Source organism: Callorhinchus milii, unplaced genomic scaffold (assembly GCF_018977255.1).
Source record: "Callorhinchus milii isolate IMCB2004 unplaced genomic scaffold, IMCB_Cmil_1.0 Scaffold2, whole genome shotgun sequence".
Classification (NCBI taxonomy): domain Eukaryota; kingdom Metazoa; phylum Chordata; class Chondrichthyes; order Chimaeriformes; family Callorhinchidae; genus Callorhinchus; species Callorhinchus milii.
In genome coordinates, this window is record NW_024704743.1 from 2547922 (window position 1) to 2574394 (window position 26473).

The window sequence follows — 26473 nt, forward strand, 5'->3', positions numbered from 1 at the left end:
TTTCACAAAAGGGAATTGCATATGTACTTGAAAAGGAATCTTTTGTCATGATACGGAGTAAGAGTGGGGGAGTGGGACCAGTTGGGCAGCTCTCTCAAAGAGCCAGCGCAGGCACGATGGGCCAAATGGCCTCCTTGTGTGCTGTAAGATTCAATGAGCAGTTCGCACTCCGGGGTTTCACCTTTCAGCGCGAACCCTTGCCAAATCCTTTTATCCCCCCCCCCCCCCCTTCCTGCCTACCATTCACGAGGTCTATATCGGGTCAACAAAGACAAGTTTTTAAAAAAAAAAAAAAAATTGCTGTCTTGATATAGTATCAAATGTATTGCAATGTAGAAAACTTTACAGGAAGTTGTGTTACCATGATTTTGCACTTTTGGGTTGTAACCATACCCCATCATTGAACACACCTGTCCTTAAATTTATGAGTTTACTTGCAGGCAGGTTAATTTCTGGGCCATCCCCTTTCAGGAAGATGCTCTTGTATTTTCTGCTTTGATTGTCACTAATTGTCACCTGTGACAAATGTCTTCAGGTTAATGTTTGAACTTGCCTTCCCTGAATATTGCATCATTCGTAATGCAGACCTTTTTAATTGCAAATGATTATAAATGGAACTTTAATGTCTCATTTAGGAGCTGTACCTCTGCTCGATGGGATAACGTATAGACATGTTCAGTTTTGAAGGAGATTTCAAAACTCGACCCAAGGTATCTCTTGGTGGGGCAAGCAGAAAGGTTAGTGACTTGGTGATACAGTGGTAAAGCATTGATGTCTCAAAACTCTCCTCTCGACCGTACCTTCAGCCACCCTCCCGATCCCGACCCCCAGCTCGGGTCCAAATCTCTGTCTGTCAAGCACCTTGGGCTGCCCTCCCGACGTGAAAGGGGCCATATAAATGTACTTTTGTATTGTAAAGCATTGAAACAAGATATTTTTCCAACTCTAAATAACAACAACTTTCGCCCCCTCAAGGACTGGCGTCTGACCATCCACCGCTAAAGTAGTTGGTTCCAGTCTCGCTGCGAGTTTTGGCTAACGCCCCGAGCCACCTCCTCCCAAAACATGCCCGCTTCTACTCCCCATCCTTCACTATGCACACTCAGTTCTTATCTTCTACCTCCCTGCTCACCTTCTCTCCCTCCTGAACCCTTCCATAGCCTCTCTCTGCTCTCGCCTTGGTATTCTCCACCAGGCTCAACAATCCACAACCCCTCCCCCTGCGCCTTCCCCCCACCAATGACCCTGTTCGCATTCCCCTGCAAAGTGTCACCTCTCACTATCCACGATCTCATCCTGGACGAGCACATTAACCTTCTTGGTCTCATGGAAACCTGGCTGGCCTCCGGTGACCCATTCTCCTCACCGAAGCCTCATCGCCTGAATCCAATGCCAAAGTGCAAAGAGGTCCTAGACTTCTTCGTCTCAAAGATAGACAACATCCACTTCCCTGCCTGCTCTCCGTTCCGCTAGCACCACTATCCTTCTACACATCCTACCACTGCCCCTAGCCTACAGTCCTTTGCCTCCATATCTGCCTCCCTCTCAACCACCATCACGCTTATGAAGCCACCACCTGCTGCCCCTCCTCTGCCCACTGCTGTCTGGCAGGCATAGTTGACCAGTCCCTCTCCTCTTACTCTGTCCCACTCCACTCAAAACCTTTGTCATCATTCCCCTCCTTACAAACCCCACCCTCGCTCCCTCTAACCTTGCAAACTCATCAAACACTGGCCTGTAATGTGTTCCCCGCTGTGTCTGCTCCACCATTAGAGGGTGAGCATTCAGCAATTCAACTCCCGCTCTCGAGAACTCCATTCCAGAATCCATTTGACTCCCTCATTTGAAGCCTATCTAAATACTTCAATGACTAGTCATTTTTGGTGGTCATTAACTTCATGGCCTTTTGTGGGGCTTTGCTATGTACAAAATTAACTTGTATTTGCCTTCAAATACTCAGTCCCTACACTTAACAGCTATTACCATTGGAAGATTTTATCTTGACGAAATGCTATATCAAATGCAAAGATTATTCTATTAAACTATCTTTGCCTAATCCCACGTACCTGCCTTCTTCCTGTTGTCCTGCCTGCAACTCTATATAATTTGATTTGGTAAGATTTCGTTTCTGTTTTTATATCTGGTGCTTGTGGAATGAATTCTGTTTTGGTGAGTTTCTATAGTTTTATTTGGTTCCTGCTGATGTCACATGGGATTTTCTGGTGTTATTCTGCAACTTAGGCTTTTAAGTGTATATTCTGAAGCAGAGGAGAGCTTTGTGTGTCATGGAGTTATGTAAGGTTTGTGTAATGTCATTGCGTCTTAGTTTATTTTCTGTTGCAAATACTTGTCTTTTGGTTATACACGTACCTTTTGGATTTACCAAGCCAGTTTTTGCTCCTCTGTTCTGTCTGAGCCATCTCACGCGCTTTACAGATTATCCTGCGAAGCGCTTTGAGACGTCTCAACCACGTGATGAGGTGCTATATCAAATGCAACGATTATTATTAGTAGTATTATTGGTCTCTTCAGTTGAGGAGGTTGAGAGGTGATTGATTGAGGTGTTACGGATATATCAAAGATTTGACAAAAAGTGTGACTTTATCCCCTGGTGAGCCTATCAGTTACTGGAGGACCTAACCTTAAGACTAGGGAAGAGAGAGAGATGGATCAATACTTGGGAAGTAGAAATATATTAGAGAACAGCATGATAAGGCCAGGAAGTGGAATTAGAGGAGGGAGTACATGGAGCAGTGGTCTGTGGCAGTGCAGACTCAATTGGCTGAATGACTTTCTATTCGTAAACTCCTATGTACAATTTTCTATTTCATATAATTTGTCATGACTGGTAAAAAAAAAAAAAGCCAGTCCCAGGAATGGAGGGCTTATCTGAGAATTTAAAATCCTCATCCTCCCTTTCAAGGCCCTACACAGCCTTGCTCCTCCCTACCCCTGTGACCTCTTAACGTCATATGAACCTTCCCACTCCCTCTGTTCAGAAGGCACTGGTCTGTCTGCTCCAATTTCCCCTGACTACTCCACCATTGGCAGTCAGGCCTTCAGCTTTTCTGCCACCACCCTCTGGAACTCCAAACCCCGAATCTCTCCTCCTCACCCCCTCACATGCCTTCTTCAATATCCATCTCAAGACTTTCCTCTTTGACTGCGCCTTTGGTTCCACTGGCTCCCATCCCCAACCCTCTACCCTCCACCCCTCTTGATTCCAACCCCCAACTCGGGTGCAAACCCTTAACGGTCCAGTGCCTTGGAATGTCCTTCTGACGTGGAAGACGCAAAATAAATAAGCAATAAAGCCTGTGAAGTGTTTTCAGAGGTTTTTGACAATGTGGTAAAGAGCTACATCAATGCAAGGATTAAAAAATTTTTTAGAGAATCTGCTTTAACCATGGGCGTCATTGGAACTCTGCTGAGAATCTCAGTCATGTTCTCGTCACCTCCTGCCTTGATTTTTTCCAATGCATTCCCCAGTTCCACTATTAATAAGGATCAAATGATTGAAAACTCTGCGGCCTGTGTCCTCGCCCCCATCACCCCAGTTCGTACCAGCCTCCACTGGCTCCATTTCGTAGAACTGACGCAAAATTGAACTGTGTTCCAGTTTGGATGAACTCATTGCAAAACAGAGTTCGAGGCTGGTTGGAGTGAAGTCAGGAACATGATGTGTGTACAGTTGCATCTATAAATCCAAATTCTGCTACTCTGGGGCACACGCTGTAACACGTTCAGGATTTCAAAATAGCCTAAAGGAGAAGAAATGATTTGAAAAATGCATCTTGTCGTCGTTGTCCCCCCCCACCCCGAACGGGTCTGGAGGCTCCACAATGGCTCCAGGTCTCCCGCTACATTTCCCACTTCTCAGTAACTGATGCAACTGGAGTGGCCAAGCGAGCTATCCAACTAAATACCTAGCTAATTCCCTCTTGAATTCGATCAAATCTGCTTCCTCTCTCTCTCCCCCACCCGACCGGGTCATCTACTTCTGAATGTAAAATTGAGTCCAAGTCTCTGTTCTGTATTTATTGGATTTCAGGATTTCAAGTACTATACCTCAATAAGATGTCCTCCGAGTCTTGTCTTTTGCGTGTGAACATTCCCGATTTCTGTAGCCTCTCTTCATGACATAAATCGGGTGCTTAGTTCCAGCTATCAATCGAGTTGCCCTTTGCTGTACTTCCCTCAGTGCTGAGATGTTCTTATTGTAATACAACCAGAATCGTACACTGGTTTCTCAAAAAAAAGTATTACTTTAATATCTTTAATTATTTTCCTACTTTGTACGGCCATTTGTCGAGTGCTTTGAGATTAATATAATATAATAATCCTCCACCCTCCACACCTCCTGACTCCAACCCCTAGCTCGAATGCACATGCTTGACTGTCCAGTGCCTTGGGACGTCCCCCCGACGTGAAAGGCACAATAGAAATGTAATTTGTTTTTGTTCATTGGTGTGTAAATTACAGGAGTAATAATGTAATAATTTTTAATTCTCTTGAAGGAAGAAAAAGCTTCACTGCTACATCGAACGCAGGAAGAAAGGCGAAAACGAGAGGTAAATTGAGATTTTATTGACTGTTTAAAAAGCCTTGATTTGGCGTGTTTTTAACCATGTTTCTATACAGATCTTTGCTTCTCTTTATAAAAAAAAGTCTGTACTTGTATCATCCGGCAACAGACGTAGATTGCAGTATCTCCAAGATGACATTGACCGTGGAGTTTTTATTGCTAGTTTTGATTTTTTTTGTATGCACCCAATTGATTAAAATGTTAATTTCACAAATAAATTTCAATAAAACAGCGCAATTCATCATACACTTGGTGGAGAAACTAAAGCTACGTTTGCACATTGTACTATTTGTGCAAAACTTGTGTTTAATGCAAAGGAACTTTTTAAGAGCTGAGGAAAACAAATTTCTGAATACAGATTGAATTTAAGAATATTGCATGTTTCTGAGCAACCTTAAATGCTCTTGCAGGCAAATACTAAGTGGAAGTGTATGCCTCTTGTCTCTTAAAATGAAAGGATCTTCCTGTTTCACCTAGCTTTCTTTCAGTGACCCTTGTAGGCTGAAGGTTTTGGCAGTGGCAGTGATTTTCCATTATCTTCCGCGAGTGGTCATTCTTTGTGCATTAATATTGTTTCATGTAGGGTAACGAGAAGGGCTTTATATAAATGCAAGTTACTGTTTGATTGTTGGAACCACAGCTACAGAGAGTGCCTGATCCCAACTTCCTATTCAGAAATGCACTTCCATAAGTTCCAGCATAGGTCAATTTACTAGCATTTGAAAGTGGGGAACCCTGGCTGCCGATTCTTCCCTCTCTAGCCCTGGTTTGTTGAGGTCAGTTGTCGTACCCTCCTCAGTGGAATCAATTGGCTAACTCAACGCAGAGTGGGGCTCAAGTCTGGAACTGATCACATTGGGCTGGCTGAATGCCGAAGCATGCGGTGTAATCATCCGCTGAGCTTGTGTTATTTTTAACATGACTACACCAGCTGGATCATGGGATTCAACGCACTGACATCTGAAATCTGTTTTCATTTGGGTGTTGGCGAATAATAATAATCCTTGCATTTGATATAGCGCCTTATCACCTCGTCAAGACGTCTCAAAGCGCTTTGTGAAGTGAATTGAGTATATTTTGTGGGCAAAATGCGGCAGCCAATTGCGCACAGCAGCGTCCCACAAATAATCATGGATTGAGTGACCAAATTAAAAGCGATCCACCAATTGACTTAACAACCAGGTTCATACTTACTGTCGTAACTAGAGGCGTGTGGAGTAAGGAAACTTGCCAACATTTCGCCCTGCCGGGAATTCAACCCAGGTCCTCTTGCTTGTGAGGCAAGTGCTCTAACCACTGAGCTACAACCATGGCTGAGCAGTTAGTATCTCAATTAGCTGGTCCTGCAAAAATGGTAACAATCTATAAGCCCCTTATTCTGATCAAATTCCCAAGCTTATAACGCGTTTCATTTATACAGGATGTCGCATTAAAAAAGAGGCCCAGTCCTTGTTGTCTAACTGGTGTACTATCAAACACTTTTTTTAAGATAATGCATTTCAATCGACCGATTAGAATGATTGTATAGCCAACAATAATGTAAAATTAACTTCCATCTCCAGATAGAGAAAACGGATGAATTAATAACCTTGTCATTTACTTTGTTCTAATGTTATTTTTTCCCCCAGAAAGGGTCTTGCACCTCTTTAACCCTCATGACTGAAAAGTTGAGAATTACTCACTTGAAAAATCCAGACACTGGATTCCAATAAATGCACAACTTAATAGCTCTGGCCTTGAGTATAATAAAATGCAGTTTTATGGCGTGATTAAAGTGTTTGTCCTTGGTTTACTCAAGTGACCTGCAGCTTGGACAAAGAGATAACCATATAGTCCTGTGGTTCTCTATGGGGCATTTTGATATGTTAGAATCCAGTTCCCTCTAATGGATTGGATAGAGTTTTAATTTCTCATGACACAGACCATATTTCCAGCGCCTGAAATTGTCATGTTAAGGCATTTTGATCTTTCACCCTGACATCTGATCAAAGCAGAGTGAACTCGGCAAGGCAAACTTGCATTCATGTTAATAGATATTTGCCCTTTTTTTTAAAGTGAGGGCCACAATTTGCACTTAGCGTTATGCAGTTAGAATTTGTGGGTTGGAATACAGATGAACAACTAGAAGATGGTCATTATATCAAATGCAAGGATTATTATAGTATAATAATTGCATGTTATATCCTGATCCCCGACTGTTCAGCGCCTTGGGACATCCTCCTGACGTCAAAGGCACTTTACAAACGTAATTTTGTTGTTATCAAGTCGTTGAGATTTCTTAAAGCGCTTCGCAGGATATTCTGTAAAGTGGATTAACTGTATTTTTTGTGGGTGAAATCCCATCGACGTGATAAAGCGCTATCAAATGCAAGGATTATTATATATAGAATTGAAGGTGGGGAGGGGGGTGTTGGTTATTTCAGCCAGGGCAAAGTTTGCATGCTACAATTGGCCTCAGTGCCCTTGGATAACATCGGTAAAATAAGAGAGGATCAAGGTAACCCAAAATGTGCCTATCAGGATTCCAGATGGATAGATTCTGACATGAATAATGCCCACTTGGGCAGTGCACTGGAGCAGCAAACAAACTGCCCAGTGGAAAGCAGAAAATGCCTTCAGGGTAGGGGTGAAAATTGTAGGGGAGGGGAAACCATGGTATAACTATAAAATTGATGCCTGGTTTTAAGTGTAATGTATTTAATAAGCAAAGAGGTGCTGTTTTCATGCATAATCACAGTTGCACATAAACAATCCCCTCCCACTGTGTGTTTCGCAGACACTAGCGCAGATTTTATTTCACAATTTACAAGCAGAATAAGAAGAAATGTAGACTCTAGCCTTCCATTAATGTATTCAGCTGGTCTAAAAGAATTAGCTGTTGCTGCTGCTTGAGGTGTGGTGGCACCAGAATGCTTGTGTTTCCCATTCATCTGGAAATTATACAAAACTCTTGGAAATTCTATTTGACATCTTGAAGGATCGAGTCTTTGTAGTAAAATTCTGGTAGGTAAGACTGGCAGCTGTGGGAAAGTGCTTTCAATATGTATTGGTTTCTGTTCCATTTGTAAAAAAAGGGGAAGCGCACCCATTTATGTTCAGGTAGAGAGATTATGAATGGTGATTCACAGAAAGTGCTCAGGAGCCTAATTAAGACAACCTTGTTAAACTTGTGTGTCTGTCTCTCTCTCTCTCTCTCTCTCTCTCTCATTTCTCTCTCCAGGAAGAAAGGCGAAGGCAGAGGAATGCAGTTATCATTCAATCCTATGTACGAGGATACAGGGATCGAAAACAGCAAGTATGTAGATTGTTTACAATGAAGGAAGGGAGCACTAAATTGGACTGACTAATGAAATGGGACAGTGAGAACTTTTAATTTGCACTTGTCCAGTTTACTGCTCTGTGCACTTCAATATCCTACTGTTCCACACTGGGTTTATTGCTTTTGCGTGCAAAGATTTGTGAGAGTTGAGCAGGAAATAAGAAAAAAATCGTTCTAATAAAAAAACACTTAACATTTATATACATATGTGTATATATATATATACACACACACATAGTTTCATTTTGGTTGTTGGCATTTTTATAGTAAATGCGTGTTAGAATAATTTAGTTCTGTCAAAGTTACTATATTGTATTTTTCCTTGTATCATTATTATAAGTAAAGTTAAATTTCTAATGGATAAAAATATTGTTGCAGCTCTTCACCTATACTCCAGCAAAGTTTTGTGATTGAACAAAAAAAAAGAATTTGTTGAGAAGTACTGGGTATTCTCGAAACGAGACTTGGACGAAACGTAACTAGAATAGCACAAACTTATTTGAACCAGGAATTCTATCTAGAGTTGGAAAGTTGTTCAAGCAGAAGGGAGTTATCGTGGAATAGCGAGAAAGTTCAATTTAATGCTGCCTTTAAAAAATGCCTTTGAATATTTTATTTAGAATGCTGAATCCTAACTCTCTCTCATTTTATTTGCAGCATGCTATTCAGCGAAGTGAATTTGATAATTGTGTCTCCTTAGTCCGACCAGGAGGAGATTTTTCTATCAGTGATGGATATAATTTGATTGTTTTAATAAGGAAACTCCTATTTTTTTACAAGCAAAATGAGGATTCAGATAGATTGGTAAGGGAAGTAATAGGCCTTTATAAACAGGCTCTTAATTTTATATAATTCCATACATACAGTAATAATGACTAAGTGTTGCTGTCCTATTAAATGAATACAAGATAAAATGTTAATTTTGGGTTGTATTATAAATTACTTTAAAGCTACTTTATGTCACTGACTGGTTATTGGTGTTTTGCACCGTACTGCTATTAGCCTTTTTCTACTTGAAGCTCTCCTTGTTGAAGCCTCTCAACAGAGAATATTTCTCTGCAGACTTTTGACAATTTCACATCTTACCCAATGGGGGCATGTCACAATATAAAATAGGTGTTTTTCCCAGTGCTGAATCTCAGAAAGTCCTACTCGTCAGGATGGTATTCTGTTGCTCTAAATAGAAGAGCTTCTACCCCATAATGAAAAGGGCCAATGCAAATGGACCCAGTGATATTTCACGCGAGTGGGAATGTCTTGATGTCAGTGTTGTCAGTACCGTACAAAGATTGATCTTGTAAACGATGAAAAAGGTTCACAAAACACTCTCTTGAAGACTCTGCTTTTTTTAATGAATCTGTTTAGTTGGACACTGGATTACAGTAAGAAAATAAAATGTAACCCTTTACTTTCCCCAGACATGGATGTGTCAGAATTTGGTGAAGCACAGTTCTCAATACATGCAACAGCTTGCTGATTCAAACCGGCAAATCTGTCTGTATCAAATAAAGCGTTTATTGGGTTTATGCTGCAGGTAAGCCTTTATTTACATCTCACTCAGACAGATAGCTTGTACAGTTGTAAAAGAAAAGCTTAGTGTTTATTTTGAGCGGAAAATGAATATGATGTTTATAATTGTGAATGACTGAAAGAAAATTTGTCCTGGTAAGTTTTTTTTGCTCAGATTTGTTAGCTGTACCTTTGATACCACAGAAATTCAATTGTTAGTCTCCTCACCGCTTTTAAGATGAAAGCATAACCACAGCAATGTGGTGATTCAGGGGTGTGAACAGAAGTGAAGGCTGTAATTGTAAGCCCTTCTGTAGCCAGAAAACCTCACTGTGAGCATTTCCTCTATAACTTTAGACAGCTGTTCCCCGAACAGGAAACAGCTGGAAGCTATTACGTTTCCATAAGAGGTTATGGATGTAACCTCCCATCTCCCTTTTTAAAATAAAATAAAAAAATTTGAGTGTTGTACCATCTAGCCTTGCAGCAGAACGTATTTTAGTCATGACATCAGAGCAGCATCCAGCTCCCAGGGTTTTGCAGATACTCGGGCGTCTGTCAGTCTCACTGATTCACAGGCTGCTTGAAGATGGGAGAAAGTAATCTAGGTTTCACTGGTTTGATTTCTTTTCCTATTGCAGGTAATTTCTACCACCCCACTTACCATACCGACGTACCTGCCTGTCTGCTCCATGTCCTCCACCCTGCCCGGCCCTCCCCACCATTGGAGGGGGTCGAGCCTTTGGCCTCTCTGCCCCACTCTCTAGATCGCCATCCCGGAGTCCCTTTGCCTCACCCCCTCCCTCACCTCCTTCAAGGCCCATCTCAGAACTTTCCTCTTCGACCGTGCCTTCGGTCACCCTCCTACCCCTACCCTCCCCACGCTCCACCCCCTGTTCCCAATCTCCAACTCCGGTCCTAATCCCTGACTGTCCAATGCTTTGGGATATCATCCCGACGTGAAAGATGCTGTGTAAATGTAATTTATTGTTGTTACAAAGACAAAATATCTGTTGGGATTCTGGCCCTAGACAAAATGTTAGGAGCGACACTATTGAATACTAAGACCCACTGTTGAACCACTTTGCCACAGACATTCAGAATCATTCTGCTGCTCGACTCTTGGTGAAAAAGAAAGAAAGATCCCACCTTGTTATTTTTAAATGGAATCCGTTAGCTGTAGGATTTCTTTGGGTTTTAATTCTATTATTTTATTCAAGGTTTTGTTTATATCACCTTTTCTTCTAAAATACCTTTGGCACAACTTCTCTGTGAACTGTAGGGGTGGGGGGAGCAAGTTTTATTGAAGGGATTGTTAAATTTCAGTGTCTTTTTTTCCCCAAAAAAGTATTTATAGCTTGTGAAACCTCTAACTTGAGAAGGTTTGTAGGGTTGACTTGTATTGGTATATTAATATGTGCAAGTTTATTAATTATTTAACTTGCCACTGAAACCCTAATCCATGACTTTGTCACCTCCTGGCTGGATTTTCCAATGCTCTCCTCGCTGGTCTCTCCATCAACCATCATTCATAAACTTCAACTTGTTGAAATCTCTGCCTGCTTCTTCACCGACACCAAACATCGTGTCCATCACCCAGTACTCGCTAAAGGTCCAAGGCTCCTTGTCTCTCAGCAGATTGATTTCCAAATCCTCACCGAAGAATCCCTTCATGCCTTAGCAGCTCCCTATCTCTCCAATCTCCTCCTACCTCATTCCTCTGCTTGCTCTCTTCCTTTGGCCAACTTGGGCTTGCTGTGCGCTCCCTTCACTACCATCAATGGCTGAGCTTTTCAATTCTATTCCCCTCACCTGTGGCATAACCCCCTTTGACTGCTCTGTCTCATCTCTCTTCAAGTCCAACTTGTTCCTGTCCCCGCCACTATAAAGCGCTCAGACTTTATTCTGCGTGAAGGGTGTATGTGATATAAATCCAAGTCATTCTTCACTGTACATAGTTCTCAAGTAACTTGCTTTTTTTGTTTGGCTAGGTTACTGAGGAGCTGTAACAATGAGAACTTGAATGTTACAGTGCCTTTGAGGATGCTGGAGACCTTTTCCTCAGATAAAACGTATTTGCCCAGTGTACAGGAGGCTAACTGTGTAGCATCATTAATTGAACAGATTTTGCACTACATGGTTCAGAAAGGTCAGCAACTTAGTTTTCTTCACAATAAACAATCCTGCTCATTTTATTCTCTGTCCACTTCTCTGTTTCTCGCTCTCCTGAAGTGGTTTATGTTCTTGAGACGCTACCCTGTGTGAATAGTGCTATATAAATGCATGTTGTTGTTTACGATTCCTTTTTTCGTTCTGCTGGGGAAAATGGTCACTTTTTGGTGCCTCATCAAAGTGATCATTTTGCATGTATGGATCTTAGAAATAAATCGTGAGCGAAAGCATAAATTCTGAAAGTTCAGATTAAGGGAAATAAAACTCTTGGTTTTATAATAATAATAATCCTTGGATTTGATATAGCGCTTCATCATGTCTTCAAGACGTCTCAACGTGCTTCACAGAATATACTGTAAAGTGAATTGACTGAATATTTTGTGGGCAAAATGTGGCAGCCAATTGCACACAGCAGCGTCCCAGAAACAGTTGTGGATTCAGTGACCAATTTATTATTATATGCGCGGTTATAGATTGTTGAATCGGTCAAAAACCAAAGACTGAGACAGTATATCGAGAAAGCTTAGAGGAATTACGAATATTAATTGGCTCTTCTGTTTTTCTGCAGGTTACTACAAATCACTTTACATGTTAATTAATCATAGGCTTCCAACAAGTTTAGAGTATACTGATGTGTTGGATGTTTCTCGTGTTCCACTCGCTATGACATTGTTAGAGAATTTTCTGAAACCACTGCACGTTTCGTATGCATCCTGTCCAGAAGGTGCAAGGTAAAAAAAAACAAGGTCTTAAGAAATTCTTTCTGTTTGTATGGTGATTTTGTGTTTGTGGTGTTTTGCTGCTTTTTTGTAAAGAATGACTATTGTTGTTTTACACAGGCACCGGGTTTTTGCAGCGTTGGCGAAAGAGTTTTTCACTGCGCCATTCACAGACCAAATCTTCAACTTCCTTATTCCAGCACTGTGTGATCCAAGGGTGTCCTTCCCTTACATAGCTTTCCTGAATGCACTATTAATAACCAAGAACAACGCTTCAGCAGGACCTGCCTTCACTCGGGATACAGCTCCATGGCTTCTGTACTTTGTACTTACTGTCGGAGAATCACAAATAGGTACAGAGGGTTTTTCTTTTCCCGGTTCCTCAAGGCTAAAGAATTTGATGTTGGAAATATTGAAGCGGTGTAAATGTGTTCTATTAAGAGGCTTGAACTATTTAGAAAACAAATACATTCTAAAAATCCGAAAGGTATCACCTTGACTCAGAAGGTAGCAGCACTCGTGCCTCTTGAGTCAGGAGGTTGTGGATTGAGGCCCCACCATGGGGCCTGGAACTCGAGTGCGGTGCTGGTTGTGCTGCATTGTCAGAGGTACTGTACTTCGAGTGAAACAAACCAACATTCCCTGCCCTATTCAGGGACGTTAAAGATCCTATGGCAAGTTTCAAATAAAACAGGGAGTTTCCCCTATGTCCAGGCCAACAATCCCCCCCTCCCATTCTGAATTCTGTTTTCTTTCTGCTGCGTGATGTTGAACGTATTCACGTGTGATCAAATAACATCGAAACAAACGCAACAGAATCTCGTGTCAATTCATTTAATGGTAAGATATTTTGTAGAGAAATCATATCAGAATTTATTCTTGTGAAGAGTAGTAATTTCAATCTCTTCCTCCCACCAAATAATTTTAGGCAATCTCCCTGAGGATGCCATGCTTGTATATCTAAGGATGTTGCAGTCACTTTTGCCACAGTTGCCTGTTTCACTGATTGGCTCAAATGGCAGAGAGTTGGGCAGCGACACAGAGGATGATGAAGAGGAGGAGCACAAAATGTTTACTAGCAAGGTATCAAATCAAATGTCTCTAATTTAATTGTTGATGCCTTAAGTTTCCTAACCCGTACTTCATTAAGGCTAAAATGGAGTTGTATTTAGTTTGGGATTAAGTTTAACTTGTGATTAATCCTGATGCATTCGGAACTGTGCAAACTTTCAGCACATTATAAAACCATGGGACCCTTGCATTTCAAACTATTCCATGCTTTTTTTTAATACATAAAATATATTTGAACTATTCTTCCACTGAAAAATAGATTCATCAATTGATTGTTCATATAAGAACAAATGGCTGTTGTGTAACTTCAGTAACTTTAAAAACGCATGGAGGAAACATTTTATTCAAAGTTCTTGCCTGAGATAGAGAAGGGGAGGAAAAGTTAAAAGGTACTGTGGCACGGAAAGCAGTTGCCACTGATAATTGATTCTGTAAAAGCAATACTTAAAAATGATTCCTATCATTTTTACATCATTTTTTTCAGCAGTTAGATGGCTTTTCATAATTGCTGGCAGTTTCCCTCAAATTTTAGCTTCTGAATGATTGCCATTACCACTCATAACAACAAGCTTCTTGCAAAAGTTGTGATTTTGTCAGTGTTAATCCCTTTGATAGTTATTATCATCTGTTATTAACAGATGATTAATATTTTATTCTACACTGAAATGGTTAAATATTTAGTTGTGTTTTATATGAAGGCATTTTGTGAAAATGTTTGCATGCATGTTTACATATGTTTAATTCTGTTTTAAGGATGATGGTAGAATTTCAGTGAATTTAATTATTGAGGAGTGTCTGAAGAAGCTGGACACAAAACAACAAACCAATGCCTTGCTGAATCTAGTATGGAAGGACTCAGTGAGTGAAGACGTCTTCACGATGATGGCATCCATCTGTCACACTCTGATGGTACAGCATAGGATGATGGTTCCAAAAATCAGGCAAGTGGTTTGCTGTTGGGTCGACGTATTAAAATATTGAGCTGCAAAATTTTACTTGTGGAGTCCTGTAGCTCAGTGGTTAGACCACTCACCTCACAAGCGAGAGGACCTGGGTTTGATTCCCGGGCAGGTCAGGGCGAAACGTTGGGCAAGTTTCCTTACTCCACACACACGCCTCTGTTTACCAGCAGTCAGTAGAACCCGGTTGTTAGTCGATTGGCGGATCACATTTCTGGGTGAAATAATCCCTTCAAAAAATGTATATATATTTAATAATAGTTTGGTCACTCAATCCACGACTGTTTGTGGGACACTGCTGTGCGCAATTGACTGCTGCCTGACCAAAGCCATTATCTACTTCAATGTAGAACAATCCTGTAACAATCAGCTAGTTGTTCTCCCATAAGAAAATCTGAATAAAATACCGGGTCGTTGCTGTTAATTAGTCAGCCCTGGAACATCTGAATAAGAAAACGACAATATTTTGCTGACCAGGGAAGCACACTTACATTTTTACAAAGAACTGTTTTTATCTGTCCTTTACGTCAAATAATAACAATAAAGCACAAGCTTTAAATGCTTCAGCCTCTATGAGCTGTACTTAAAGCTGTTTAGTGCAAAACAGCAATGTAAATAATGCACTGAAAACCTATTAACTGCTGTCTTAGTTTAGGAGTGTTTATAGCTGTTGGAGGAAGTAAGATGTCAGTGAAACTGTCATTGCTCGATTAAGGTAATTAGCTTCTTGTGGACTAATTGCACAGGGGCAGGATGTGAGGTTTCAAGAACATAGCTGCTGCTGAATTGGGGAGTCTGCATTTATTGCTGCAAATAGCCTACCTTCTTGGTAATGAGTGCTGATTTTAAATGCATCATCACACTGGTTTCGTTTACTGATCAACTGTTTGTAAAGGTGCTCGCTGAAGTGAAGAAAGCAATTCCATGCCTTTAATTGTATGAGCACAGCTGCCATTTCCTGTGTGAAATGCCTGGCTCTAGTGATTTTACTACACATCAGCCCAGGAGAAAGGTCCAAATACATGCTTACTGCGGCTGTTGTAGGCTTTTAGGCATTTGGTGGCTGTTCACTATCATTTTCCGAGTTGGGACTTTTTTTTCCCCTCTCCTTTGTTTCTTTGCCTACATGCATCAAATTAAAGCCTGCAATTTAAAATCTGTGCAATTGTTAGTGTTTGTGGTAGCTTAAAGGTTATGATGGCCTTCGCAAAATAAACCGAGCTAACTCACCATGTGAAGGCTTACAGATCCAGGTTGCGTTGAATAATGGATTTGTGGCTTGGGGTTCAGTGCGTGTGTTTTAGTGTCTGGATTCTAATGACATCATGAACCACAGGATTGAAGTTCAGTAAGGTTCGTAAATTTCAAGAAATCCCCAAATTAATTTGAATTAGATCGTTTGCATCCTTTTGCACCATTTTTTATTGAACACCGTGTGTTTGACAATTTTTACCCTTTTTTGAAGAATTGCAATAAGTTTCGCAATTGTACAGTAACCTATAGTGCAAAAACCGGGGACACAAGATTGTGAACTGTGATTGTCAAACTATATGAAAGGCGCCATACAGATGTAATTTTGTTGTTGGTGTTGTTGCCAACCTGCGCCTAATACTCTCCGGAATTGAATTAGCAGGACGCGTCCCTCCAGGGAGAGAGCACATTCCATTCCAACAATCTATCCGTGCGATTTCCATGTGTAGGTGGGATACATGGAATTCCCAGTTTGGTTTGGAGCAATGTGCTGGGTTTCTGCATGTGTCACACACCCGGCTGACTAAAATATATATGTATTATACAATCTCGTTTTCCTAAAGTAGGCTACTGAGGAATTTGGCACTTGGCATATGTTATAAGCAAATTCTGTATTCATCTGTTAATTGGAGGTTGTTTGATGTATTACACACAGCTCCGTGAAAGTAAAACTGTCTGCTCATTTATTTCCACTTAAGTCCTGATCGCTTATTTGTGTTCTAAGACGAAAGTCATACCAGTGTATTCTGACACTAATGTGTGATGGAGTCAAAGTGCTGATAATGACCATCTCCAATTAACTGCCAATTAAATGTGTGATATTGCTTAGCCATCTGGGAACTGCTTCGTAGATTCAAATCACTTGTAACCTGCTAAATAGTGTACATCATCATCTTGGGTTTTCTTGAAATTTATGAAACCTTACTGAACTTCAATCTTGGGGCTTCTCTTGTCATTAGAATCTAGACACTAAAACCAACTCATTCCATGAATCCATTATTCTACATAATCTGTTATTTGTAAAACTTCACATCTTATATACTGTTTATATCTGAAGTTGCTTAAAAGGGGGAAGCTTTCAGAAGACAGTAAGCAAGAAAGGGAAGGAATTTGGAGGTAAGGCAAGGTAGATTCGAGGCAAAGATTACTTTACATTTTGAAAGTGGAGAGAGTAGAAGCTTAATAGCTTGGGAAGTGAGTAAAGGAGAGCGGTGAGTGCCATGAAGCCTTGGCCTCCAACAGCATTACTTTTGGGGTGTCCCTCGTACATTCTGTCACAAGGCCTTTCTTTATTTCTTTTCTCTCCCTCACCCAAATAAACTCGTACCACTTCTTCTCTTGATTCAACATCAACAACAACAACTTGCATTTGACCAGGTACTCTTCACGCGAGTTAGTGTCGCTGAGTGCTGAATTGGGGATGTGAACATTTTGGTGTATTTCTGTTTTGGGGCGGGGTGGGTGGTTGTAGGTTCAAATTGGGCACACTACAATTCTGTGTTGATTTGATTTCTGTGCATGACTTATTTTTAAAACTTATGAAGTGAATTAACAAAAAAGGCAGTTTTCAGACACTTCTTTATGAGCTTGTGGTTTCTTCCAGACTCCTGTACAGCTTGGCTTTCAACGCAAGATTTCTACGGCACCTTTGGCATTTGATCACATCTGTAACCACGAAAATGATTACAGGGTAAGAAAGTGGATGTCTAATACTTTGCTTCCCTAATACTGTGAATAAATAGGTTAATTTGTGGTCATTTAGTTCTGATGTTCACTTAGATGGGTACCTGCCTGTTTCGGATAACTGAGCACATTTGTTTTATATATAGGGACATAGGAACAGGAGTAGGCCATTCGGCCCCTCGAGCCTGTTCTGCCATTCCATTAGATCATGGCTGATCTGTATCTCAACTCCAATTATTTATTTATCCATTTTTGTTTTTTTTAATGTTGGTTCAGTTAGTGGTTGCTGGCAGAGATGAGTTCAACAAAAAAATCATTTTAGCACCTTTAAGGGGGCCATTTATTGTACATAGTAACAACAGTTGTGTCCCGTACTGTAATTCATTTCAATTTGAATTTAGCTTTTGTGCCATAAATGTTTGTATTCTATGTAACCTGAGCTATTAGCTTTAAACCTCTTACGGGCTTGCAGGATCAATTCTGCACATCCCAAAAAAATAATTAAGGGTTGCAATTTTCCATTTTCCTTAGAGCCTACCACGAAAAGAGCCTGTGTGTTCTATTCTTAGTCCTGGAGCCCGGACCTGTATTTTTTCAACTGGTTGCACCCCCTGTACAGAAAGCTACACCCATGTTTATTTGAAAGAACAACTCGTAAGGATCAGTTTTAGGTATGGTGTGGTCAGTCTCCTTATGGCTTAGGTTGTGAGGGTATCAAAAACAGCAATTTCACTGATATGAAACCATTTAGATGCTGAGAGCAAAACATTTGTCACAAGTGCAATTTAATTAAATTTATACTAGTGTCATTCTTTTAAAGTTGACTCTTCGTTATTGTTCTTTAGTGTATGTTGTTGCTGCTGGAACTCAAAGGCCAAGTTAAAACGCTTTTTGATTTATTTAAACTAGTCTTCACGCAGTCAATCATGACATCTATATTGTGTTTTTAAATAAAAAAGCTGGAAATCTGACGTACAAACTGAAAATGCTGGAAATCCACAGCAGGGCAGTCAGCATATGATAGCAGTCATGGGAATCCCCCTAGAGAATAAAAATAAATTTCAATGAATAATTACATCAAGAAGTAGTATTTATTGAGCCTTTTTTTTAAGGCCATAAAGATGCTTTTAATGGAAAGTGGAGAGAAAAGCAGATGAAATTCCAGTATGACTCAGATTAAATATTTGGAGGAAACGGGAATCGTGGCAAATCTCTTAGAGGATAGAGTGGAAAGTGGAGGAGACACCTGAGATTTTGAAAGATGTTACAAACAACAAGAACAAAATGACATTTGTATAGCGCCTTTCACGTCAGGAGGACGTCTTTACAATATTAAAGACAATATTCAGCTGGAAGGCTGAGAAGTTTGTGCTACTGGTGTTTGCTAGGCTGGTTGGAGCAATAAGAGGTGAGCATTGAGTTGAGGTAATGTTTATGGGATAAACCGTGATGTTGTGAGAGAGCAGTCTTTCCCTTCTTGATTTCACCAATTGAGCGTTGAGTGGCTTCAGCTATCACAGAAGATACGTGAGATTGAAGAATGTCCCGTGTGAATTAGTTGTGTGTGTGGGAGGGGTGTGTGAGGGGGTGTGGGACAGTAGTGAGAAGTAGTGGTGGACTTGAAGCAGAAAATGCTATATTTGCAGGAGAAATTGGCTGGTGAGAAGCAGTTGGTGAGAGGTGGAGGAGTGAATAAGAGAATCATGTAGGGATATCGCCCATCGAATGCTCCCCGATTTCATAACTTTAAAATTTTCTTCCTGTGATTGTTTTTTCTCTCCCTCTCTCTCTCTCTCTCTCTCTCGCTGCTCAATTCCCTGTAACCCTGTATGTGGGTGTCTTCCTGTGCATTGTTTCAATTCTGTTGAAGGGTTATGTTCGCTCTGAGGAATACACTCCTTGTGTGTCCACCGTAACTTGTGTGTCCGTCATAAACTATATCTTAAGCCTGGATCTTGTGAATCTCAACCGACAACTGTTTGCGGGTCGCTTCTGTGCGCAATTGGCTGCCACTTCGCCCACAAGTACGTAGTCAATCCACTTCACTACATATTTCTGTGAAGCACTTTGAGACGTCTCGAAGACTTGATAATGCGCTATATCAAATCCAAGGATTATTATTGTAAATTGACATGCAGGGAAGCCTCGGGAATCTGAAGGATTTTCTCTTAAAAGTGAAATAATGATTTGGAGAGCAAGTTGAAGAAATCTTTGCAAACGTTTCCTGAAAGCACCGACTTCCAAGCGCTCTGAGAAGCTACCCCACGTAAAGGCCCCTATACAAATGCAAGTCTTACGTTGTGTTGTTGTTGACTCTTGCCCTCTGATACTTTCCCACGTACATTCTTCATGAGTGCATATTTCTGCGGGGACATCAGAACCTGGGCTGCTTTTTGTCCTCCTCTGACGTCCACCCGATCATCACTTTGTAGCTAGTGTTGTTGAAGAGCAACCAGAAGAGGGCAGCCTCACTTATTATTTAAATTAGTTATTTCCTCCCTCAGCTGATATAGCAGCATATATTGCGAATCACACCGAGATCTGTCTCTTTCGTTCATTTTCACAGGAACATCATAACCGAGGAACAGGAGAAAGCCATTCAGCCCCTTGAGTCTGTTCTGCCATTCTGGCTGATCTATCTGTACCTCAACTCCTTTGCTCTATTCGTATCCTGATCGAACAAACGTGTACCATTCTCTGTGTATTTCAAAACTGAGCTACTGTGGGGTGGTGGGTGTGGTTAGAAATGTTTCTGAAACCTGAAGCAACCTTCCATATTAAGCCGGTTTGGCAATTTATGGCAAACAGGAAGCACTCTCTAGAGTGAGATCTTGAGGTAAAAACAAGGGTCTATGATGGGCAATGTGCTGTGGGGAGAAGATTGCTATATTTCTTCGCGCTATCCTCAACTCTCAATTTGAGGTCCTTCAGTCTTATTGTCCACTAAGGAATTCTACCTTCATGCAGACTGTGTGTTGGCTTTCTTCCTGGGTCCTTTTTGCATCAACCCATAAAAGTGGGGGCCTAATACTCCACACTTTCCATCTTCTTGACTCCTGTGCGTTCTGTCCATTCGGGCTTTGCTGAATCTTGGTCTCTGATTGCAGCACGCACAAATGTTTGGTGTTCGCAGCGATTGCCACATGTCAGACAAGTGTACAGTTACTCAATGTACAGTTACTCGTGTGACAATGTAACACGGGGTTTAATTACCGCAACTGCTTGTCGCTATCACAAGCTCCAGAGTATAAAGGAAATTTGCTGTGAATCTTGAAAAACAATCTATTTCCCCTCCAGTTATCACTGTCATACCATTCGACACAAATTGTTTCAATAGGATAACTAGCAATATTGCTTGGATGTCCTCTCTTTCCTCTGCCTGAACCTATATATTAAGATTATCAGTGTTATTGTTGAACGTCACCTGCAGGTTCTCTCAAGAGCATAAACTTTTCTACTTCACGACTTCCACATTTGTGAATATTAATAGTTCTGGGTGATGAGAGGCCGCAGTGGGTTAGAACCAAGTCCTTTCACATTTGAAACTTGGTTTTAGATCCAACATTTTTTTAAAAAAAAGTTTGCAGTTTATTCTGCTAATGATTGTGGCGCTTACATGTGCTTTCAACTTTCCTTTAAGTGAAGTGAATGGAGTAACAGTGATGGATGAGTTATTTCAAAGGAACCTTGCAAATGGTCTTTCTAAATAAACCTGTTGCTTTTTGAAGGAGGTGCAATGAGATCTAAAAGTAACGGCTTTGTTTCAGTCGAATCCAGGACTTTGTCTTTTATTTGGTGTAACAGAGATAAGAGTTAATGAGCGCTTTGTATTGTGATTAAAGAGAACCCGTGCTCAACCACTGATTCCAATGCACATTCTATAGCACATTTTTAATAGCACAATTGGATAAAGTAGTCAACGGAATCCGCAAATGCTGGAAAGTTGCAATGCTGAAGCAAGAGTTCAATCAAATCAACATATAAAATCTTTGGGTATATATGTCTGGTCATCCAATCTCCTAATGGTCATAAGTAAAATATTCACCTTTTTTGCATTTCCAGCATTTTCTATAATATGATGAGTGTTCCTTTTAAGGGGCATTGACTGTATTCCTCATTATCACCGAGCATAATTGTGGGGGAAAATAATTGTAACTCTTCTCGTTCACCACAGTACTCTGACAAGGCAGTGTCTCTCTGTGGATTTTTCATGATTATTTGCATGTGATTTATTCCTCTTGTCAATTGTATTTCATATTCAAATAGATAATTCTGTCATATGTGGGATTCTGCAAAGTTGTTTGCAAAGTTTACTGATATTCAACAATTAAGTGTTTCACTTGTGTGCTTCAAGGTCTATGGTACCATTGCTGCAGGTGATTTCACGAGGATCTCCGATGTCCCTTGAAGACTCCAACCGGGTCATTCCTCTCTTTTACCTGTTCAGCTCTCTGTTCAGCCACTCCCTTATTTCAGTCCACGACAAAGAATTTTTTGGGGAACAAGTTGAAGGAGGTAACGTGCAGCTGGACCAATTTTGCTGGAATTTCCATTTCTGAATATGTTATTGTGTTGTGAGTTTCAAAAGTGTGATATAATGTGATTGATCACATTCATTTAGACTGTTTGTATTTGATCAGATTATTAGTGATCTTTGTCCTCTCTTGCATTCTGAAAGGCACTTGTGTGTCCATGTCAGAACAATAGCTCATTATCAAGGTGAACTTCCTGCCTTTCATTTTGAGAACAGGTGTGAAGAAAGGCCAGGTTATCACCAGTGATTCTACACATTGTCATGTTCTCCGTAATTAGAACAATTTCCAGGTGGAGGCGGAAAACAAACACTTGGAAGAGATAAAATGCAATGAATGAGCCCTTTTGAAGAATTGCAACTCCCAAATTGCTTTCCGAGGCCAATTAGTTGTAATCAGTCAGCAAGTTCTTGCTCAGTGATGCAGTTCACACCCAAAACTAATTCTGTTAAGAACAAATAAGCAAGTTAGAATGAACTAAATATTTATCACATTCAATACGGTAGCTCTCAATAGTTCAAAACGTTTCACATGGTTTGTGTTGAAGTGTTGAGATGTGACGGCTAATCTGTGCCAATGACAGACACCCCTCAAACAGAAATGAGATGACAACACTAATTAATCTTGTTTTGGGGTGAGTTTGGATGAGGAAGAAATATTGAGCATTAACTAACCCCGGGAAAATTGCAACTCGCAGCTTACATTCCTACATCACCCTTCACGTGGGGCAGCGTCTCTGAGAGCTCAGCGCCAACCGAAAGTTTGCCTCGCCATTGCATGTTGGCAGTGAGGTGTTGTGTGCTAAATGCTGATGTTGCTTTGATGCTCACTTTAGGTGTGGGCCAGCAGTTGTCAACAATGATGCCGTTCACTTTAAGAGAGCTGGTGACGTTATCCCGTTGCCTGCGGGATGCTTGTCTTGGAATCATTCATTTGGCGTATCCAGAGACAAAGCCAGAAGTGCGGGAGGAGTACATTGTGGCATTTAAGAGCATTGGAGTTCGCACCAATGCAGAAATGCAGCAAAGAATTGAAGCAGAACGCAAAAGATGGATTCAGCTCTTTAAGGTAGGGGGTTGGAGCCTGTGAATAAATACAACTGTAAAATTTGCTTACGTGTACCCGTTCACAATTGTATGGTTTACTTAGCCCCAAGTTCCTCATTCTTAAAAACAAATGTTAAATTGAAAACGCGTAAGGTTTTTAACATTCTCTCATGATTTGATGTCTTTACTGAATCACTACAGTGATGATGCTTGAAGGTCACTAGGTTTAGAGAAGAGCTGCTTCTGTGATGGTTGAAGATGGGAGCCTGAGGGATCGTGGGATAAAAATGGCAAAGTTTCTTACAAGATTCAATGTCCTATTATGTAAAAACTGCAGCAAATTTACATTTATAATGTGTCTTTCATATCGGAAGGATGTCCCGAGGTGCATGGCAGTCCTGGCTTGATAACTGAGCTGGGGGTGGGAGCCAAGGGAGGTGGCAGTTTTTGGGACACTGCTGTTCGCAATTGGCTGCCACATTTCACCCACAAAATAGAGTAAATTCCTGGTGATCAACATCCTTTATAAACAGTGAAATCTTGCTATTCAGTTAGTTTTGCCTTTTATAAGGTTTCCTCGTTGGTGTTTGGGAATTTGGTCATCGGTTTCAAATGACAAGAAACTAGATTGAAAAGTGTCCTGAATTACCCTGATTACTGAGGTTTCCACAAGGTGAGGCTGCAATGTATTTTAATATGTGAAAGTGCCAGAAGTGTCGCAAATGAAGTATGTGAATTTTCATTAGGGAAAACATTGTAAATGGCAAGGGACAAGAACACCAGCAGTCACCTGAAGCCGCTCACTTCAAGTTAGCATAAAATAAACGCATTTTCAAAATTGAATGTTAGATTTATAGGTTTTTTTTATTGACCCATAACTCAGTAATGTTCACTGCAAGTCATCAGCCATCTCTATTTTTTATTGCTTCTTTTGTTAAAGCAGAACAAAGCTATCTATTTAATTGAAAGAAGTTAATTGAATGAAAATGATCAACTAAGCTTGTATTAATATTGCTAATGGAAGATCCTGCATGGCTGTGTTTGGAAAGCAATGTCATGCTGGAGTTTTTGCAGGCACCCATTAATGCCTGCACTTAACCTGATGGGCTAATTAAGGAATGCTTATTCATTCTACAAGTCAGGGATAGCTGCTAGTCAAACCAATCTGCTTATTCTTTATAATGTATGGCACTTAAAGAAAGCTGTTAGTCCTGGCAGGCTTAGTAACTGATGATGATTTGATTGAGATAAATACAGTGTTAATATATTAGTAAAATTAATATAATAATTTGGAAGAATGATGAAGCACTGGCAAAATAAATTTGTGTTTTTGACCGATTTTAGTCAATTTATATGTAGCAATTAAGTCGGAGTTCGATTTGATTTACAAGTGCTTCCTGCCTTGATGTCGCTCTGTGCTCAGAAATGGGTTGTTTTTAAACTTGATAGTTCTCCAAATTAGACTAAAGATAATTTAGACGGTCTCCTGGTGCTTGCTGCAGATGCAGAATTGTGTATGTGTGTTCTTGCAAGAGATGCTGAAGTAAGCAGCCACTTGCTAATTGATATGGTCAGCCATTTACAGACAATTTGAGCCATTTGTCTTTTAAACTATTCAAATGACAGAGTGATAAAGTAATATCCAAATCAGAATTAATTGAAGTATTGATGGATAATGGATAATTATACCTTTCCCTCCAGATTTTAAGCTCTGGTAGCTTGCACAATAGATAGCTGGACTATAACTTGGTATTAGTGATGTGTCAGCATGAAATGCGTTTAAATAATGTCTTATAATTCAAAATAAACAACGAGAAATTTCTGTACATTTCTGAAGGTGATAAAATGTTTACCTTATTCTGGAAAGTACTGGATCCCCAGAGTGTGGTCATTGGGGTAAAGCTGTGGCTTAATCGGCTAAAATAATAACAATCCTTGCATTTGATATAGTGCTTGATCACACCTTAGAGACGTCTCAAAGCGCTTCACAGAATATGCTGTAAACTGAATTGATTGTACATTTTGTTGGTGAAGCTAGTTTAATCAGCTAAAACCATGTAATCTGCCCACGTGAGCACTGCCTGGCAAATATCCTGCTTCTTGTCCCGCTCGCCCAGCCTACCCGTCAGTGCTTTAGGTTGCATGTTAATAGTGGACGAGTGGGAATCATTAGCCCCCAGCGACCAGTAGGTCTTGCTGACGAGCCGGGCTGGCTACTTTGATGATGGAGGTACGCTGGAATCTTGTTGACTTGCCTGGCTCAGGAACCGGATCACCAAAACACTGCTACAGAGGGTTAACATGTGCCATGTTTTAAATAATTGACTAAAGTCAGTCTGCTTATGGTCCTGTCAACAAGCATTTGATGGCATCATCAAACTCTGTACTTTGCAAGATTGTTGACCTTATGACAAGAATAGAACATGCATTGACATTTTATATTTAGCTCATTAGATAGATGGTTCATGTATGTATTGACTGGTGGATGTGTAGCCTGAGCAACTGAGGCTCCTTCAACCTAAGGTCATTGCTTTACTCATTGCGTGTGATCTTCAATGCTTATTTAAGCAAAATATGGAGATCTATATGAATTTATATTCTGTAATCCAGTCATAATAATCCAGTACAAAAAACTCCACAACCTTTAGAATACCGTTTGTCAATCAAAACGTGGATTAGTTTGAGCACAAGAGTGCGTAAATACTCTTTATAAATTGCAAAATCCTAAAAGAATAATCAGAATTGCCACAAACCCAGTATCTTGGTTGAAGTGTCTAATAGTAATAGATACCAATGAGGAACTGTGAGACATTTGGCAACATTCAAGGTTTAGATAATTGTGACTCTTTCAGTTGTCATTATTGCGATGTTGTATTCCACATATAAGGTATTTTTCCCTGAAGGATAGTTTGAAAATTTTGACTTGCCATATATTTGAGGATTATCCAAAACAGTAGAAAGCTTCAGTGCTGCAAGATATCACCTATTTCAGAAATAATACAGAATATAAAAACAATTCTGAAACCCTTTGCTAAGAGGCTTTTGTAACTTGGGCACATCTAAACTGACACTCCAGAGCAATGCTAAGGGTGTTTCTAACATGAAAGGTTCTTTGTCAAATGCAAGGATTATTGAAAAAAAATCTTGCGTTTGATATAGCACCTTTTACGTCTTGAGGGTGTCTTGAAATTGCTCCACAGGAATTAAGTGTAGTGACTGTGTATTCTGTAGGTGAACAGGGCAGCTAATTTGCACGCAGGAATGCCCCACAAACGGCTATGACCAGTTTTATTTGGGGGATTGTTGGCTCGTAATTGAGGAGAAACTTCCTTCTCTTTGCTAATTGTACCATGGAATCTCTAACATCCATTTGAATAGACGGACTAGTCACTCCACTGTGTCAGAAGGTTGGGGGTTTAAGTCCCTTGTTTGGACTTTGAGCTGATAGTCAAGGCTGACTCTCTAATGCATTGTTGGGGTAGCTCTGCATTGTTGGAGGTGCTGTCCTTTGGATCAGACGTTAAACCAGGGTTCTGCCTGCCTGGTCATGTGAATGTTAAAGATCCCTTTGGCACTATTTGAAAAGATAGGGAGCTTTTCCTGACATCCTGGCCAGGAAACGTCCAA

At 40.5% G+C, this 26473-nt stretch overlaps 1 protein-coding gene across 1 annotated transcript in view; it reads left to right on the forward strand.

The window, feature by feature from the left end:
• ube3c (ubiquitin protein ligase E3C) overlaps positions 1–26473 on the forward strand; it is a 48512-nt gene that overhangs the window by 928 nt on the left and 21111 nt on the right. The window contains exons 2-14 of the mRNA XM_042331913.1: positions 636–737; positions 4518–4571; positions 7806–7880; positions 8562–8708; positions 9323–9438; positions 11405–11562; positions 12154–12316; positions 12425–12657; positions 13233–13387; positions 14129–14316; positions 17189–17275; positions 21623–21783; positions 22636–22875. Coding sequence (XP_042187847.1) covers positions 672–737; positions 4518–4571; positions 7806–7880; positions 8562–8708; positions 9323–9438; positions 11405–11562; positions 12154–12316; positions 12425–12657; positions 13233–13387; positions 14129–14316; positions 17189–17275; positions 21623–21783; positions 22636–22875 — 1843 coding nt within the window. The 5' untranslated portion in view covers positions 636–671. The remainder of the gene's footprint in view (positions 1–635; positions 738–4517; positions 4572–7805; positions 7881–8561; positions 8709–9322; positions 9439–11404; positions 11563–12153; positions 12317–12424; positions 12658–13232; positions 13388–14128; positions 14317–17188; positions 17276–21622; positions 21784–22635; positions 22876–26473) is intronic.